Source organism: Rutilus rutilus, assembly GCF_951802725.1.
Source record: "Rutilus rutilus genome assembly, chromosome: 7".
NCBI classification, from domain to species: domain Eukaryota; kingdom Metazoa; phylum Chordata; class Actinopteri; order Cypriniformes; family Leuciscidae; genus Rutilus; species Rutilus rutilus.
In genome coordinates this window covers 43,858,870-43,877,936 of record NC_140221.1, presented here as the reverse complement: position 1 = coordinate 43,877,936, position 19,067 = coordinate 43,858,870, and the positions used below count along the sequence as shown (strand labels likewise).

At 39.0% G+C, this 19,067-nt stretch overlaps 1 protein-coding gene across 3 annotated transcripts in view; it reads right to left on the bottom strand.

Annotated features, from left to right (window-relative positions):
* bmpr1ba (bone morphogenetic protein receptor, type IBa) overlaps positions 1 to 19,067 on the bottom strand; it is a 57,449-nt gene that overhangs the window by 21,277 nt on the left and 17,105 nt on the right. For 2 of the 3 annotated variants that reach the window (XM_084413986.1, XM_084413987.1), the window contains 2 exons: positions 15,290 to 15,356; positions 5,435 to 5,676 (listed from right to left, as the gene is read on the bottom strand). In XM_084413986.1, the coding sequence (XP_084270112.1) occupies positions 5,435 to 5,513 (79 nt within the window). In that variant the 5' untranslated portion in view covers positions 5,514 to 5,676; positions 15,290 to 15,356. The remainder of the gene's footprint in view (positions 1 to 5,434; positions 5,677 to 15,289; positions 15,357 to 19,067) is intronic. The other variant, XM_084413988.1, reaches the window with a different exon arrangement.

Below are 19,067 nucleotides of genomic sequence, written 5' to 3'. Positions count from 1 at the left end.
AAAAAAGCCTTTCACAGAAATCTCCAGTTCATTCATATGGAACGTCCTGTAAAGCTTGTCTGCGTTAGCAACAGTAACCATGGGGGGGGCAGAGATTAGTGAAGGGTTGATTAAAAAGCATGAAAACAAAGTGATATAACCATATATTTAGTATGTACAGGACGTAATGTAACAGCCAAGCATTCATGTCTACGCGTACCAAGCCAACGGTCGGTCATCGGCCAACGGTGAGGTTTCAAATTCTTCAGGAATTTTGGCCGATCGAGCTTGTTGAATTGCCGTCCATCGGCGTCGGCGCCATCGGTGAGAGAGAGTACTCTGATTGGCTGTTCAGCTTAGCAGACGAGTCAGCGCACGAGAATACGAGCGAAAGTGATGAAAGTGAGCAAAGAAGTCAAGACGGCACAGGCACAAGGCTATTCTAATTTTACATCATCTTACCTGTGTAAAAATATTGTCATATTAACATTAATTTCATGTTATAATTTCATATTTCATATTAATTTTCATATTCATATTCATATTTCATATTTAGTTTTCGGTTTGTATCTGCAGTCCTAGTTTCGGTTTCCCTTTTTGAATGACGTACCGATACCTCCTGATGTAGACATCAGGCGCAGAACGCAAGTGCTAGCTGACAGACGCCTGTAGTCCTCTTGGTGTGCTCAAGCGCAGATATTCGGCTGAAACGCAGCCGACGCGAGGCCACAACACAGTCCGCTTACGTCACCGCTAGTTCTTTTACGTTGGCTTGGTGTGTCATGGCCTTTACACTATGTTTCAGTGTGACTGTACACTCTGTATTGTGTTCCCACTTGGCATCAAAATACGTGACTAACAAAATTACATGCAAGCAAATCTCAGTTTCTCGGTATTGTGCCGTTTCAAACAAGCTTTTTCTTTTTTTTTATTCCTCTCTTCAACACCTCGGTCTTTCCCACACTCCAGAGATCCAGTGTGGCGCTGCATCTGCCGGCTGTCCGTCACAATCTTCTGGACTCCAGCCATCAAACCAACTGCAGCTGGACGGCCCATGATATAGTCTCCGTGAGCAACTTAAAGCAGAACATTAACTGTCAAGAGTGACTATGCTTGCAAAACTAAATCTAAAACACATCATTTCTCCAACAGGTGGTTGCTGACAGTAAAAAGACAAACCTGTAACGGTCATTATTAATCAGAGCCATCGGAGAATAAACCTCAAAACCTCCCAGGGAAAGAGGTGAGAAGGTGATGAGAACGCTGATGACAGGCAGAGCAGTAAAAGGTGAAGGAGTTTTTCCTCTGGGATGCGAGACATGCCTTCTTTCCAAGCCAAACAGAAATTGAGCGATTCAGAGAGGTGTGACTGAGGACTGAAGACGTCCTGCGAAGACAATCACACAACCTCAAGACCGAAAGGGTTTGGCTTTAATTATTTTCTCACCTGAATCTTTTAGACTTTCTGTGTTTCTCACGCTGTCTGACCATAAATCACCCAACTAAATAAACCAATGTTGATTCAGGCGGACCGCCATAGTAATGCTGTTCACCAGCGAATCTTCTTGGTGGAACTGGTTGAGTAAGAATGTATTCCTGGTTAGGCTTCAGGAAGTAGTGAGTTGCTGGTCTGAGGTTAGTCTCAGCCTCAGACGTCACGCCCAGGGGGCCGTGAATTTTCCAGGATTTCCAGGAGACGTGTGTGTCGCGTTCTTTAACGGTCCGTCTGGAGACAAAGCCGTCGTGAAGCCAAACCCCCTCATGGAAGAAGAAAGTCGATAACTGTGATAACGCGCGCTTAACAGGATCAACTAAACGCTGGATGTTTCAAAAGTAGCTATGTGAAGTTCGCGGCTCCATTGTAGCAGTATACGTGCACAACGTTCTTAAATGACTAATGTGTTAGATGCACGTTGGTCTGTTATCGTAGGGACATCAACTTTATAGTTTCACACCCCTTAATATGACGCGTAACAAAACGAACTGTGATTGTTTGTTTTGCATTTCGGTCAGATGTCCTCTTGGACGATCCTTGGCCAATGAAAGCTGCGATGGAGTCCAGACCTTCTGCCATCGGTCTGGCTACTCGAGACTAGTCTGAGGTAGTCTACCAGCCCTAACCAACTTGACCAAGATGGCCTACTAGGCAGTCCTGCTTATCCATCATCTAGACCAGGGGTGTCCAAACTCAGTCCTAGAGGGCCACTCCTGCAGAGTTTAGCTCCAACCCCAATTAAACACACCTGAACCAGATAATCACGGTCTGATTATCTGGTTCAGGTGTGTTTAATTGGGGTTGGAGCTAAACTCTGCAGGACAGTGGCCCCCCAGGACTGAGTTTGGACACCCCTGATCTAGACCAACCAATGAGCACAAATGAGAAGCTAGGAACCATGCAAAAACAGTAAAAGGGCTGCAAAATTCTGATAAAAACTGCATTTACAGTTTAAAATGCAATTTCAAAGAAAGCTTCAGGTTTGCTGTGCTTGTTCATAGTGTTAATGACTTTGTTTTATATTGTCTGCTTTATTATTTAAAAATGTCCCTAGTCCTTAAACGATTGGTATGATTGTATCATGGTATTTCATTTTCTGTGTTATGGTAATGGAGGTCTTTTATTTTGACGTTCACTCGCGAGAGCGGATATATTGCGCATGTGCTCCAAACATTTCAGTACGAAACGAGACCCAGACATACATGGTCGTGGCGTCAAAGCCGGTTCACGGATTGCAAGGAGTTAAAAAGGATTTAGCTCCTGGTTTAAATGGAGAACAAAGTACGGTTATGGACTTGCTGTTATCATTATGTTGTGGTTTTGATTTGTCTTCTTTGTATCAAGATTACTTGTTTGTTGTTGTTTTGTATGATGTTTAGGTATGTTCAAGTCATTAATCTTACTTATTTGGTTTTGAGGTATGTTCATTTCAAGGTTTATTCATTTTGGTGTTTTCGTTTCTTTTTTTTGTACAAGCTCTTACATTGATTCTCAACGAGTCATGGTGGTGTAATACGTCTTTCGGCGTCCAACGGTGATCTTATCTGTGATGACGGACATTCAAATAAAGTGTGGGAATCATCAGTCAAAGTCTAAATCAAATCAGTCAATCATGCTGAACAATTTAGCCAAAAATTATGCAATAATATGTCAATGACTACATATTAATAAGAATAATAAAATCACTACTACTATGACTAATACTAATAACAGCACTGTAAAATAAAAGTAATAATATAATAGTAGCAATAATGTAATAATTACAATATGAAAACATTTAGCAACACATAATAATTACTATTGTAATATTTCACTGTAAAACAGAATGTTAAATTACAATACTAATATTTGTGTGGCTGACATAAAAAGTGCTTCTCATTACAAGTTTGGGAAGATGGTTGGCGGATGATCCCAAACGCGACCCAAACTCAATACACATGCAAAGTTGAGTTTGTGTGGAGCAGCATTTACTGTGAACCGAGCAGACGCCAAAAACACCGGCTCACAAGCTGCACGCATGTAAAAGAACACAGTGCTGCGCTTTACTCTGAAACAAGCAGCACATATACTTGTTTAATTAAATGGATTTGATAATCGCACTATGGTATATCATGATTTAGATTTTATTTCAATTAATCGTGCACCCCTAGTAGTTTCTACATCCTGACCTGCATCCAAACACACATGCGAAGGCCTTGTCAAAAGGGCAGACAGGACGTACTCATCATAGACAGACACACCGTTGGACATGCGTGAGTTTGTTTGGCGGCAGTGGGAGTGACGTGCAGGAGTGATGGAGAGGGTGAGATGCTGTGGACTGTAAATAAAGTCTGACAGAGACACCGCAGGCTCCTCTGCACTCGGTGGACGGCAGATGAGTTCATTGTGCGTCTGGGTGTTGGGAGACAGGTCTGGACCGTGTCTTTATGGGATGGAAAATGATGGGAATGGCTTCACTCTCTTAACCGCTCAGGAGGAGAAAGAGACAGAGTGAGCGCACACATGCTAACACAAAAAGGATAAGAGCAGTCAAGTCAATTTCCTTCACTAGCTTAGATAAAGTTAAGTTAAGGTTAGTCAAATTTAGCTACGGTAAAACTTTACTAAAACACAGCGGCTCCAAGGAAAATTTGGACACTTAAATCACACTTATAAATGGCTAAAAGACATTAGATATAGTTAAATTATAAATATTTATGTTTAAATAATATTTATAATTTAATTATCAAATTAAAATTTAAATATAAAAAATACAAAATAATTTAATAAAATGTAAGTTATACAATTCTAGATTTAATCTAATGATTTACTTAATATTATAAATACCAATACTTTTTTTCTATATCATTTAAACACAAATATTATATTTTATTAAATGTTTATATTATTAATATTTAATTATTTACATTATTTAATTTATTAAATAAATATAATATTTAATATCAATAAAATATATGATTGAATAAAAGAACATTTATTACAGCAAATACAAAAATTTGATTCCTTCAATACGCAATTAAACCTATTTCTGGAAGGCACAGTTATTGAATATTAATAGAACAAACAAAAAAACAAGGTCTGTCTAGAAAACACACACACACACACAAAAACAAGTGTGTGAGAGAAAGAGAGTCTGTTGTATAAATTAAACACTGAGTGATTTCAAAGCTGGACCTCCAACTGTGTGTAAAACAAGTGTTAGGCAGCTGAGAGTCTGGTACAACACTACGAAACGAGAAACACACACAGCAACACCTGGCTGACCATTTGGTACACCATCTATGAGGTTTGTATAAGCCAACATACAGAACACCATAAAGCACATATACATACTAACAAAGAATTAAAACATGCTTCATAGGAGAGAAAACTCACAGATAAGATCTCATTAATCTCAACCACTTCTCCTAGACAGAGCTGTAACCGTCATAGACATCACCGGGGACATGTCAATGACCTATTCTTAAACTTTTATGTCCGTTCCTCTCCCCAATCTAGCATATTTGATTGCCCCTAGATACCAATGAGACTAAATGGAGAGCAAATGGAAACTTTCACTGAAGTAACCTTTCTCCAAAGAAAAAGACTACAGTATCTCCTATAAAGTCCCAAATGAGATATTAATAATGGCCACAATCCAAGACACCAAAGTCTGCAATTAACAATCAGAGACTTCAAGTATTTCTCAAGAACAAATTATCTGCTATCCATATTCATTTTATAACTCTATACTCTTTACTGTTGACTATTGTCTCATCTATTTTTATTTCTCCCGAAGAAATTTTAGGAGAAACATCTTGGTACTTAACTGAAACAACTGAGAACTCAATTAAAATATCCAGAGCAACATCTGAGTGAATGTGAATGTGTGTGGTCGATCCGTAGAGCAGAGACCAGCTGCATTACAAATCCTGCATTAGAAACACGCAGTCCGTAAATTTTCTGAAGGTTGACACTCACCCAAGCTCTCCTCCACGAGTCCCAGAAGTCCAATGACCAGCACGCAGACCCAACGCAAGCAAGTCCTCAAGAGATCCATCTTTCGTGTCTGCAACTCCAGGCAGGGAGCGAGTGAATCCCTCAGCTGTCTGCTCAACACACTCTTGAGTGTGTGTGTGTGTGTGTGTGTGTGTATGTGTGTCCGCTACAGAATGTGCGAAACTGCACACCCCACAGCAGTCTCAATCACGGCTTCACACCGACTGCCCAGCGAGAGAGAGAGAGAGAGAGAGAGAGAGAGGGAGAGAGAAGGAGAGAGAGGGAGGGGAGGGGATTATTCACAGTCTTACACACAGTAGCCTCAGTGTAGTTGGGCCAAACCCCGCCCCCACTTTAAGACCACGCACCCATATTTTCAAATCCCCCTCCCTTTGCCTTTTTTAACCAAACACACCAGTTGCATGGAATACTAGCATACTGTGTCCTGCATACTGTGCAGTGTAAAACTTCTTTTTTTGTGTGTGTAAAAATGTCTTAACTTTTGGCAGCCTGATCAAGTCAAGGTGTTAAAAATCCTATTAAAGATCGCAGGTTAAGTACATTGCATTGTGGGATACAGTATTCCAGTCCAGGACAGTCTGCATACTGTGCATTCTACAAAAACAGACAGTCTGCATACTGTGCATACTACAAAAATAGTACGCATAGTAGTAAGATTGTGCGCTATTTCAAACAGCCACTATTTCATGCTTGTGATTTTGATTGACAGCTCAATTCAAATAAAAATGCATGGTTGATTAACATTTAAACTGGAGCGACAAAAACACCACCACAATACCATTGTTTCTGCAGTTAATGGTACTACAATAAAAATGCAGAACAGGCTGTGCAGATCGGAACAATCCAAACACTTCAAGAAAGGAGAGAGAGAGAGAGAGAGAGAGAGCACTCTAAAACTAATAAACAAGCAAAACAATGAGAAAGAGGTCAAACAAATGAACACGGCTCCCTCTTACTGAGGCTTCTGGATAACCAATCAACCAGTAAATCTGTGAAACACACACACACACATTTCTGCCAAACATAACGAGCTGTGATGGAGGTCATCTCTAAGCTTTGACCTGTGACTCTTCTTCCAATTTGTACTAGGTTGACCTTTAACACATATCAAACCCAGTCCAAAAAAAACACGTACGTTTTGTTCCTACATACTAGGCCACACACTCATTCACGTTAAATATGGTTGTCATTTTTCTTCTAGACACTTTTTCTTGTTCTAGAGTTCAGTTATCAACTGGAGTGGCAACCAAACATTCAGAAGGGCTTTTCACACTTGAGAAAGTTAACCCTGGGTAATTTTAAACCCCGGGTGAACGGAGACCTGGGCTATCTTCGCTGTCATTATACAGAACAAGAGCGGCCTCTAGAGGCCAAATCACTGACACCTTGTGGAGTTTGTTTTGACACGTGAGACGTGAGGTGCGGATTTAAAACACAGAAAAACAAAACAGTACGTGTACAGTACATGTTTTCATATCTTTACAAATGAATTAATTTGTTGACTAAATGCTGGGTTAGTAGAGAAAGAACAGCAGTATGTTTGCTGTCAAGTCTGAAAGGACACAAACATTAGTAGTTCCTCAAGCGGTTAAAACAATGTGACAAAAATACACGCAAGTCTGACCCAAATGATTAATGTCACGATTGTTACCCTCTATTTGCATTCATTTATATCCAGCTGGTCACTTTTATGCATTCGTTAACCAGCGAAGTTGCACATTTAATGCTGGTGACACGAGAAAGCACATTGTATGGTCATGCAGCCGACAAAAACATATAAACAAATCAGAAACACATTCAATTTCAGTTCTTTTTTATCGTCTCTGTAATATATATTTTGTTATTTTGATTAGAAAACCATTGTTCAGAAATAGAAGCAAATGACATGTAAGAGTATAGCACATACAATATACATATGTGTCTATTTTCAATACTATGGCCTTTGTGTAGATATTTAAAGATTGCCATGGTGTCAATGCCTGGCATCTTTAAGCATGACTGTTTGGATTTATATGAAATGGTAACACTTCACAATAAGAATCCATTTCTAGTATTGTAGCTAGAAATTACCAAATTACAACACTTACTAATAAATTGTTAAATTTTAAAGCTACACTGTGTAGGATTTTCTCCCATCTAGCGGTGAAATTGTATATGACTACCAACTGAATATTTCTTTCTAGCCCCTCCCATTCCGAGGGCGTTTTAACTCCTACGGTGGCCGTGTTATTTCAAATCTGCCGGCAGTTGCGAGTAATCTCCCCCTCGCATTCGTCACGGTGCCGCTGAGTGTAAAAACGCGAAAGGCGAAGCTTGAATTTCCAGGTATGTCCCTCTTTGACTAATGTATTTTCAAGATGGATGCGCAACATGGCTGCCGCCATTCGAGGGACTCACTCGTATATATTCTAAATGGCAGATTCTACGCTTACGAGAATACTTGATTAGTTGGTAGAAGTAATTACACATTAATGACCACATATCATTTTGAAAGAACAAAGTGTTTTTTGCTAAGAATCAACTTAAAAAATTACACAGTGTAGCTTTAAAGTTGTATCTGTTAACTTTAGTTAATGCATGAACTAACATGAATGATCAAGGTATAATTCATATATTAATATTTAATATTAATATTTATTTCATGACATCTTAAGGAGTGTTTGACATTGATTTTTGGTCTTGGTGGAACAGATCTGCTACGCTGCTTTTGATTATTAAGTCTAGTAAGTATGGGACTTGCTACTGCTATTACACACACAACACGCTGCTGTGAGCAAGTAAGAAATGCTGCTGCTGTACAATATAGCGTACATGAATTACCTTTTCTATACATGAATTAGCAGTTCTTTACAGGTGGAGGGTTGATGAAACTGCTACAGCAAATGCTGACCAAGTATTTGAAGGTTGAGCAACGAGCTCATTGGCTACTGATACAGCAGGAACCAATCAGCGGTGCCATATAGAGAATGATGTGATTGCAAGCAGATTGAGTTAAGGTCCTATCAGCCTGCACAATCTAGAGTTTGAATGAATGAATGAATGAGGCATTTATATAGCGCTTTTTATAGCATTTCAATTTTCACAAAATTACACCAACATTTTCATATTTACATGTTGTGATCTGTATAGTCACAGCGTGTACATATAACAAAGTCACATGAGACACAGCCATCTTCTAACCGTATACATACTGGGAACTATATTCTCAGAAGGCGAAGCACTGCTACTTCTGCGGAGTGATTTACTCCAACTCTAAGTGAACTCTCTGCTCCTCACCACGGGGCTTCTCAGGTGCTGCGAGCAAATCACTCCGCAGAAGTAGCAGTGCTTCGCCTTCTGAGAATATAGTTCCCAGTATGTATACGGTTAGAAGATGGTTGTCTCATGTGACCTTGTTATTTCTACACGCTGTGACTCTACAAATCACAACATGCAAATTGGAAAATGTTGGTGTTATTTTGTCACTTATTGGGAGCAGTATGCTAGCTGGAGCCGTTTACCTCCAGTCTTTGTGCTAAGCTAGGCTAGCGGTGGGTGCGTCAGACAGAGTTACGGCACGCACGGAGATGAAAAGGGTATGTATGGACTTATCTAACTCTGGGGGATACGGTGAATAAGCTAAAGTCCCAAAAAGTCAGCGTGTTCCTTTAATGTTGTTACCTAATTGTTGCCAATACCCAATTTTACACAGTAAAAGTCACGAGGAACAGCTGTAGCAGAATATGATGTCAGAATTAAATAAAAAAAGAAGGAAAGTAATGAACCTTATGAACTCCTCGCTTCATTTTGTTCACTCCTTGCTGATATAGTTAACTAAACTGCCGTGCTCTACACAGGAATTAGAGAACGAGTGAACAAGTCAACAATGAGGGTAGATTCCTGTGCTGGAGTCGACCCCGACTCTAGGGCTATTCAGAGTCAGAGAATCAACTCTTGGAGTCGAATCCCCATCACTCATTTTATGTTACTTTAAAATGTAAGGACGTAGTTTAGGGATTGGAGCAGAACTACAGTGTTTCTATTTATTTTGTGTCTGTTTATGATGATCAAACGAAAAAATCCAATGTATCAAATCAGCAAACACACATTCCCCACTAAAGCCATAATGGCACCGGCACCCTGACTAACACCCGCCGATCCGTTCCATCTGTTACCCGGCCCACACAACAAACTCATCTTCCAAATGTTTGCTCCTGTTTTCACAGCTGACAGAAGCGATGCGTTAGTCTGTTATAGGAGCGTTTGTCAGCTTTTGGTTCATCCGAGTGTGTGTTTTGATGCCATTAGGAGAGGTGAGTGTGTTGTCGCTGCCATTATGTGGGGTCATAAAGTGAGGTGTTGATTGTCCAAATGTGGAGGTGTAAGAATAAGCAGCAAAAAATAGACCTTCAGCTGTCTGAACAACACACGCATGCTTTCTAATACTGTGATCTCCTAAATAGCACTGAAACTAATAAAAGCATAAACAGTTTAAGCCTGTGGCTGCTCAGACAATGGCTCTGTTCCTAAACCTAGTGAACTGGCTTTGTAAATCGTATTTTAAGGCTGTACTCAAAGATATCTTGGGCAAATTGTAAGGGAGCGTTGCATTTATCTGGGATTGCGTTGAAAGCAATGCATTGCAACAAGCTCAGCGGGAAAAAAAACACTGGCAGACAAAGTGAGAGAATGTAATTATAAATACTTAACACTTTCATACAATACAAGGTTTGAATTTTAAATGCAATTCAATATCAATCAATGTGATCATCAATCATATCAATGTTTATGTGGTTGTAACATCACATATGATGCAGCTCACTATGCTTTGGAGCAGAGCTTCTGTGTGTATGAGTGTGCGAGAGAGTACCTCAAAGGTCAGAGGTCAGTGTAATGACCTGAAGAGCTTCAGCGACCTCACACCTGTTTGAGATCATCCGTTTGGTCACATACCATCAGACACACACACAATATACTCCAGTGTTGTCTGGACCAGTATTTAGCAATGAGCCACTGAACTCACAGCTATCAATAAGCAATGACACACAATGCAACGTCCAATTTGTGAACGAATCATTCATTTTAACTGTTTCTTTGTAATTCAATGTTCAAAACAAGACAGTCTGAATGAATCTAAGCTACGTTCAGAATGGCATACTACTAAACTATTTTTACAGAATCCAGTAAACTGAGCACAGTACTGTATGCTCACTACTACAACATATACAGGACACAACCAGACCACAATGCAGGGATACTAGAGATATTGTATCCCACAATGCAATGCACCTGACCTTCTTGCTTAACGTTTTGAATGCAAAAATGTAATGTCATTTTTACACAAAATTGGGCAAAAAATACAAAATACCTGTTTTAGTTCCAAAATGATGTCTGGGACATGCACATATGTGACGTGCTATTGTTTGAATAATAAGAGGGTGAGTAAATAATGACTTCCCATTTTTGCATGAAAAAAATCTAAGTTTGTCATCTAAATTTATCATAACCGTTTCAACGCACTAAATGCTTGTTGTTTTGCATTTTATTATTGTCTAGATAGAATCAATGGAAATGGTCAACGGCACACAGACAGTGAGGCAGAGCGAGTGTGTGTGTGTGTGTGTTAGCGGGCCGTGAGGGGAATGTGTTAGAGTTCAACATGGGTGAATGGAACATAATCAGCACATGCAGACTGCTCCACATTTATTCTGCTTAAACAAAGACAAACACGCACACACTTTCACACACTAACGAGGGCCACAGCGGCTCCGCTGCCACCTGGCTCATCCCTCCAATTAAGCATTCCCTAACGAGGTGCCAATTAGAGGAAAAGAAAGAATGATACAAAAGCAAAGGGTCGCAGAGGGCAGAAAACATTAAACAGAGAGAGAAAGAGACCGAAAACAAGGCAAGAGGAAGTAATAGCAATTACACATGACAAGACAGAACGCAGACAGAAATGTGTCTGTTTAGACTCTCTATTTGATCTATTTTTACTTTTTACATGTTATTGTCAGGAGTTTGAAAGGCAAATGTTTAACATTTGTAAAAGTGCTAAAAGTGGTAAAAGGAAGCCCCTATTCACATTAAATCGTTCTGGCAGTTAAAGATCATGGTGGTAACAGAAAGGTTGTGGGTTCGAAGTACTCTGGACAGAAATGTATGTATGGTTGGGCTGCAACGATATTAAAATTCTGGGTGATTTAAAGGTACACTATGTAACTTTTGGTGCTCTAGCGGTTAATAAACAAAACTGAATGCGTCTTGCAGATGAACATTGCAGCTGGAGCTACTTCTCTCTGTTTATGTATATGACGAGTCTGGGCTACTCCGCAGTGGTTGTCGTCCCGCCCGGTCTAAAAAAGTATGAATGTAGCCGCGTTTCCATTACCCTCCAAATTGGGCAAATTGAAATTGCGAATTGAAAATACGGCCAATGGAAACACGTCAATTTCGCAAAAACTCCCATTTATCGCAAAAACGTTTTTCCGCTCGCATGAGGGGTTTTTTCAGGCAATTCGAAAAAGAAATATTTCGCAAAACTGCTATGGAAACAGTTTTTGCGCATTTCCAGGTCACCTGACGTAAATGACGCGGTATGTTTGGACAGAATACGATACAGAGTTCTTTATTAAATTCATATAAGACAAAAGAATTACAGGAATAATGGATTCTAAACCTCAAATAAATGCCACAATCAAGACCTCGAAGCAGATCTGAGGGAGAAACACCCAGAAACAGCTCATATGTGCCGCTCACAGGTATAATAAGGGTCGTTCCTTACCATTAATGCTTGGAAAACACACATACATCTCCTTCGATTAATAGTAATGGCTAGTGCAGTGGCTGGGATATACATAAACCTACCAACCTACCATGTTTTTACTGATCGCGAGAGGAAAAAATGAAGTTTTAATCGCATAACATCGGTTAATGGAAACGCCGTCATTTCGCAATAGTTTTTTTGTCGACATTTAGAAGAAAAAAAAGAAGAAAAAAAATTCGCAAAAGTTTTGTGCAAATCTGTAATGGAAACGCGCATTTTAACACTAATTAGTGATCCAGGATATGACAAAAAAACGGTTTGGAAGATGGATTCATGATGTACTCGCTCATTATATACATTTTGTAAAGTTACAAAGTATACCTTTAAAAAAGCCAAAAATAAATACATGATAAACTGATACATGGCCAATAATAAAATAAAAATTCAATACACTTTTATTAAATGAATAGTGATTTTAAAGATTAACTTTAAGTAAATAATGATGACAATGGTAATCTAAATTTAAAAATAGAAGAAATCACTGATAAATAAATAAAATCTTAAATACCGGCTGTTAAAAAATGGGAAATTCACTACGAATGAATTGCAGCCACTTATAGAGTCATTTAGGAACCCAGTTCACACAAAAAAATTAAGCAAATCAGGAAATGGCATAAACATCCCCACATGTTTCAGTCTGGACATCAAAACCTCAACTGTTTTTACACCTGCACGTCTCAACAACAAAAAAAATGTACGCAAATGGATCCTACTTAAAGCGCTGATAACCACCCCCACACAGACATTCCACTAGAGGTCAGGACCTCTGAACATGACCTTCGACCTCTGTCTTAGGATCAGTCAGTCAGAGCACTGTGAAAAAGTCGACTGCCTGTGAAAACATACAATATCCCACCCGGAAGAAAAGAAAGACGGATGAATGGAGTAAAGAGACCAAGAAGAGAAAGGATGAGGAATTGAAGCGTGCATGTGTCTTTACATCAGTCAGCTTAGTCAGACCACGAACCGCCCACTTAGACAGGAAGAGATCGTTTGAGCGATATGTAAATGCGCCAACCACTTTGTTTTGTTTTTGCATGACATTTAAAGGAGGGGTTTATCTTAAAATAGATCATACCATATACAGCTATGGAAAACAAAAGGAATTTACTTGATACTAAATGCTCTAAATGAAATTGTAATTATCCTTCAGAGATTTCATGACACTCATAGACGTTCACTGCAGCAGACTGGGATTTTGTAAATGTGGCAAGTTTGTTTCACAGCAAACTGATAAAAAGATGTGCACTTTTCAAATCTGTGGCCCATATCCAGCCGAATAAAATTTGGAAAAATCTTGCCATATTCTAGAGCAATATGCATCAGACCTGGGCATTGAGGTTTATCTGGTTATTTGATTTTTAGATTAATTGTTTTTAAAAAAGTGGTCGATTCAAAATCGATTCTGAAAGGCCACGAATCGATTTTTTTTCCATATTTATTTATCCATCACCCAAAAGCCAGTATTAGTTTTCCTACATTGTCCATAGGCTTGTTGCCTCCATGTTACAGCTTAATGCTGTGAGATTCTGTTTGTTTGATCTTAAACATAAAATAACCTGATCCTGTTTGATTAAGGCATGCGACTGTTCAATTTTCAGCATACATTTTTCATCTTGAATCCAAATCCTGTCTATTCATTGTATGCATTTGAAATCTAGAGTTGGATTCTGTTTTAATGTACCCAAGTGTACCTAAAGTAAAAAGAGTTTAATATACAGGTTTGTGGCTCTTAATTTCTTTTTAGTAATTAACCACTTGTAAACTTTATGTTCACTGTTCTTTTTTATAAATATAGGATTTGTATTAAATCTATATTCATTAAGTCGAATCGAAAATCGAATCGAAATCGAAAATCGAATCGAGAATCGAAATCGAAAATCGAATCGAGAATCGAGAATCGAGAATCGAGAATCGAAATCGAATCGAGAATCGAAATTGAATCGAGAATCGAAATTGAAATCGAAATTGAAAATCGAAATTGAAATCGAAAACTGAAATTCAAATCGAAATTCAAATCGAAATTCAAATCGTAATTCAAATCGAAATCGGAAATCAAAATCGAATTCGAAAATCGAATTGAGAATCGAGAGCTTGTGAATCAAAATCGAATCGAATTGGAACATCTGAATCGATACCCAGCCCTACCTACCATACTGATACAAAAAAAAGCATCTTTCTCTGTTAAAAGCCATTAAAAGCAGCATACAGCATATGTATTAAAACTTATCCAAATATATATGCAATGAGATCAACCTGATTATGTTATTTGAAATGATTCTTGGGAGTGGGTGGCTGCTACTGAGCTCTTCTGGATTATTGGTAACGTGGTTCTTCAAACGGACTGAGTGTAGTTGAAATCAAACTGACTTTTGGTTTCTACAAAAGCATTTTCATCCCTTAACAGTCTCAGATGGCCACAACAGATCTGTCTTGAACCATTTATGCATTTTCATTACTAATCACTTCCGCAATGAAGGAAATGAATGAGATTTTACTTCCAGAACCTGACTGTTGGGCTCTGTTCCCAATGACACACAGCCCTGGTGTGTGTGTGAGCAGGTGGTGGAGTGGATCTAGGGGTCAGCAGTCGTGCTTCAGCTCCCAAATATAGAGCGTCCGTGTCACAGACTACGAGATGCAGATCTCATATCACGCCACAGTCGACCCTCTCTCTCCCGTTCACACTACCGTCTTTATCCGCCTTCCACAGACTGGCATTCAGAGCAGTATCATGTGTGTAGTGATGTCTGTCTGTTGTCTGTACACTCACCAGAAACATAAAACCACCTCAGGGCCCCCCGAGCATGACCTCTGACCTCTCTTCCTCTCCACAGATATGAGACTCCGGCCCACACTCTCTGCTAATACGGAGTGTGTTTGCGCACATATAGGTTATGGTGTACCTAAAGCTTCCGTGTTGATCACGTTACGGTGGTATAAAGTTTACAGCAGCGAACGCATGCAGCATGTAAGCTAAATCTGTGTTGAGTGTGTGTGACTGTGTTTACCTGCGAAGGTATCGCTTCCCCGCATACATTAGCTCCCACTAACCATCGAACCCTGAGCACTGGAAATCTGTAGGAACAAAACAAATCAAGCACAGCTATTTGAACAAATATGACTTATGGGATCCCATAAAGTATATGGAAGCTTAAGTCACAGTTAGGGCCAGATTTACTAAACAGGGCAAATTAGTGGGAGAGCGCAAAAAAGCCCAAAATTCCAAAAAAAGCGCTGATGGAAGTGGAAAGTTTGCGCGTGATCTACTGACGACACACAAATTAAAGATCCGTATCATTTCCAATCTACCAATTAACATCTTGTTTAAAGGGGTGATGAACTGAGAAATCAAATTTTCCTTGAGCTTTTGACATATAAGAGGTCATCATACTATAAGAATATCCTGTAAGTTTCAGAACTGAAAACTTCCTTGTTAGTCCAATAAAAGCTTTTATTGACACCAGGCACAGCGAACGACAGGTTTTTCAAAGTTGGGATCTATGACGTCAAACGGGTATCAAACACCGCCTCCGCAGAAGAAGATCAACGCCTACTTCAACACTGCCTGTTTAGCCCCGCCCACCGATTCGCGCTTTACATGAAACTCATTATAATATGCAAAACTGTTATCCAATCATAGCAGTGGGCGTTTACTTCCAAGTCTTCAATGCGGCATGCCCATAAAAACCAAACGTTTCAGGAGCAAGGCTCAAAACCAGGGTAGAAAATAGCCTATTACTTATTCATTTTGATGTTTTTGAATGTAAAAACCAAGCGAACTTCATAAGTTGACCTCAGACAACAATATAAAAAAAAATGTAAATAGCCAGTTCATGACCCCTTTAAGACATGCTTTTTTTAGGCAGTAAATACTGGCACAAATACCAGTAAATTGACTAGCTCATCCTTTGTAAAACACCTTGAATGATTCATTTAAATACTCTCCTCCGATCAATTTTGACCTAGAACTGCATATGCAATAAGATCAGCTGCAAAAATAACCCTGTCCACGCCTTTTCAGCGCAGATTTTCAATGTGCGTCTTTAGTAAATCCTAACAGTAGGGTTTTTTTAATGCCAAAAGAGGGTTTGCGCTGGAGCAAGCTGTTAGTAAATTTGGCCCAAAACTATTTTTTAATGTCACTCCATTTTATACACACAAAATATCACATTTTTGTTTATAAATGATGTTTGCTTGAAACAAAATATTATAATACCTTTTTAAATAATAAATGACACTTGCTTTTTAGACTATTTTTAATTTGAATAAAATCGGTAATCACCCAGAACACCCTCATCTAGTGAAATCTAGCATTATCAGTTTCTATTTAAGTAAAATCTATAAAAATCTATATATTTGTAAATATTTTATACAGAGTGCTTGACTCTTGCATTGTCAATACAAGATCTTGACCAAAAATTGTGCTGTTATTTCCATCAAGAGGTGCATCAGTTTTTGGTCAAGATCTTATATTGACAATGCAAGAGTCCAGCACTCTGTAAAGTCTCCTCCAGCACATCCCAAAGACTTCCAATGAATTTAAGCTCTGGACTCAGAGGAGCCGATTCATGTGTGAAAATGATTCTTCATGCTCCTCCTCACAACCATTCTTTCACAATGTGAGCCTGATGAATCTTGACATTGTCATCCTGGAATATGGGCAAGATGTGTCTTCCTACATGTTTGTTTACACTCAATTAGGGTTAGAAGAACTGTTGCCAAACATATATCATGCTACAAATTCATAATCACAGCAATAATGATCCAGTCATAGACTCTTTAAGCATTTGCCTATTAAAATCCAAAACAGCAAAAATGTTGGGCCGGGCAGTGTATGGCACACCAATCGGTTGAGAAAACTGTTAAAGGGTTATTGGCTGATTATTAGCTGCCTGATGCTGTTGATTTCTGATGTCATGTCACTGCATGTTTTCCACCAATCAGATAAAGAAAACAACTAATGTGAAACACAAGACTTCAGACACAGCTACATCAGCACCAGTCACAAGTCAGTCAATGTAATTGAATCTGTGAAAGAAAACCCTGTCATACTGAGAGAGAGAGAGAGAGAGAGAGAGAGAGAGAGAGAGAGAGAGAGAGAGAGAGAGAGAGAGAGAGAGAGAGAGAGGGGGGGGGTTAAATGAGTTAGAGAAATTAGCTCTAATTCAGTCTGGGCTATAACGTGTATGGCAAAAACAAATATTTTTGTAGATTCACGGCTCTATCTGCATCACACACACACACACACACACACACACACACACACACACACACACACACACACTGAATTTACTGCTGAATCAATTTATTTGTGGGCCCTTAAAGTATTATTTGGACACACTTAAAAATATCAGTAACACTTTACAATAAGGTTTCATTTGCTAACATTCATTAACTACATTAGTTAACATGAACTATCAATGAACAATACTACATACATTAACTTAGTTGATGTTAATCTCAACATGTACAGTACTACTGCATTTTTAAAATCGAAAGTTTTATGTTAACTAACATAAGCAAAGGTTAATAAATGCTGTAAGAATATATTGCTCATTGTTAGTTAATGCATTAATTAATGTTATTTTTTTAAAATAATATATATTTTTTTAAATATTCTTGATATTTTGTGTCTAAATGCAACAGCATTCAGTTTTAAACCGTTTTTATCAGCTTTTTGCTCAAAATGTTGCTTTTTTTATGAAACTTACCCACATTCAAGTGTTGATAAAATATATATTTTGATATATTGCATGTTCAGATATTCAGACAACAAAATATTCTGGGGGCCATGAAACTTTTGTGAAAATAATCAAAAATGCAAGCGGTGGCTGGCAGCTTTTTCTGAAAAACATTGGCAGTGAGTTAAGAGTTAAGATCCACATGCTTTCCAGGGCCACTGTAAATTACATCTATCTTTAATATGGCACGGATGAACGATGCAAATGAAGCATGAAGAGGTCACTTGTGGTGTCCATATTTGTGTTTCTTGGTATTCATTGAACGTGTAACAAAAGACAATCCAAATGTCCCAATTAATTTGCTGATGCTGATGACAGGTGCACATCCTCCATTTCGAAATTACCCATAATTCTCTGCTGATGAACCTGAATGACTAAGCCATCCCACACTGTAGGAATCAAGTTTTCTGCTTTGAATAGTTCATCAAACCAGCAACATATTAAACTTCTGCAACATGGACTTTTTTTTGTCCTTTTTTATCATCCGCCGAGTTTAATCGCAAAAAAAATACACAGCAGAGAACTAGGTGTGTTTGTTAACACTCTAGAGGAAAGGGGAAAAACACACACAAACCTGCCAATGCAGTCAGTGCAACACACACACACACACACCTCAGTCGTGCTGAACCACAGGGGAAAGACTTCACAGTGCATTGGCTTTTACGGCCATCCCGTTTGGCAGTTGGGTAAAATATTCCGGAGCTAAAATTAGCAGCACGGCACAAAGACCCTCATTGAGAAGAACGTCTGGCACGGAAAGTAAAATCACAGCGAACCTGTCCAAACCGTAAGATAGCTCAACAGCTCCCGACGGTTTACCACAAGACCACATCTCCAGATAAACCTTCCCGAGAGCGAGGTGAATCTGATAGCGCCTCAATCAGACTCAGAATCCGTATGATGACGCGCTCTAATCCGTAGCGCCGGAACACCGGTCACCTTGGAAACTCCAAGGATTCCCTCAGAAGTCCCTAAGTGTGTGTGTGTGTGTGTGTCTTGTAGACGTCTCTATTTCAGCGCGAGTCACTGAAGGATTATACTCACA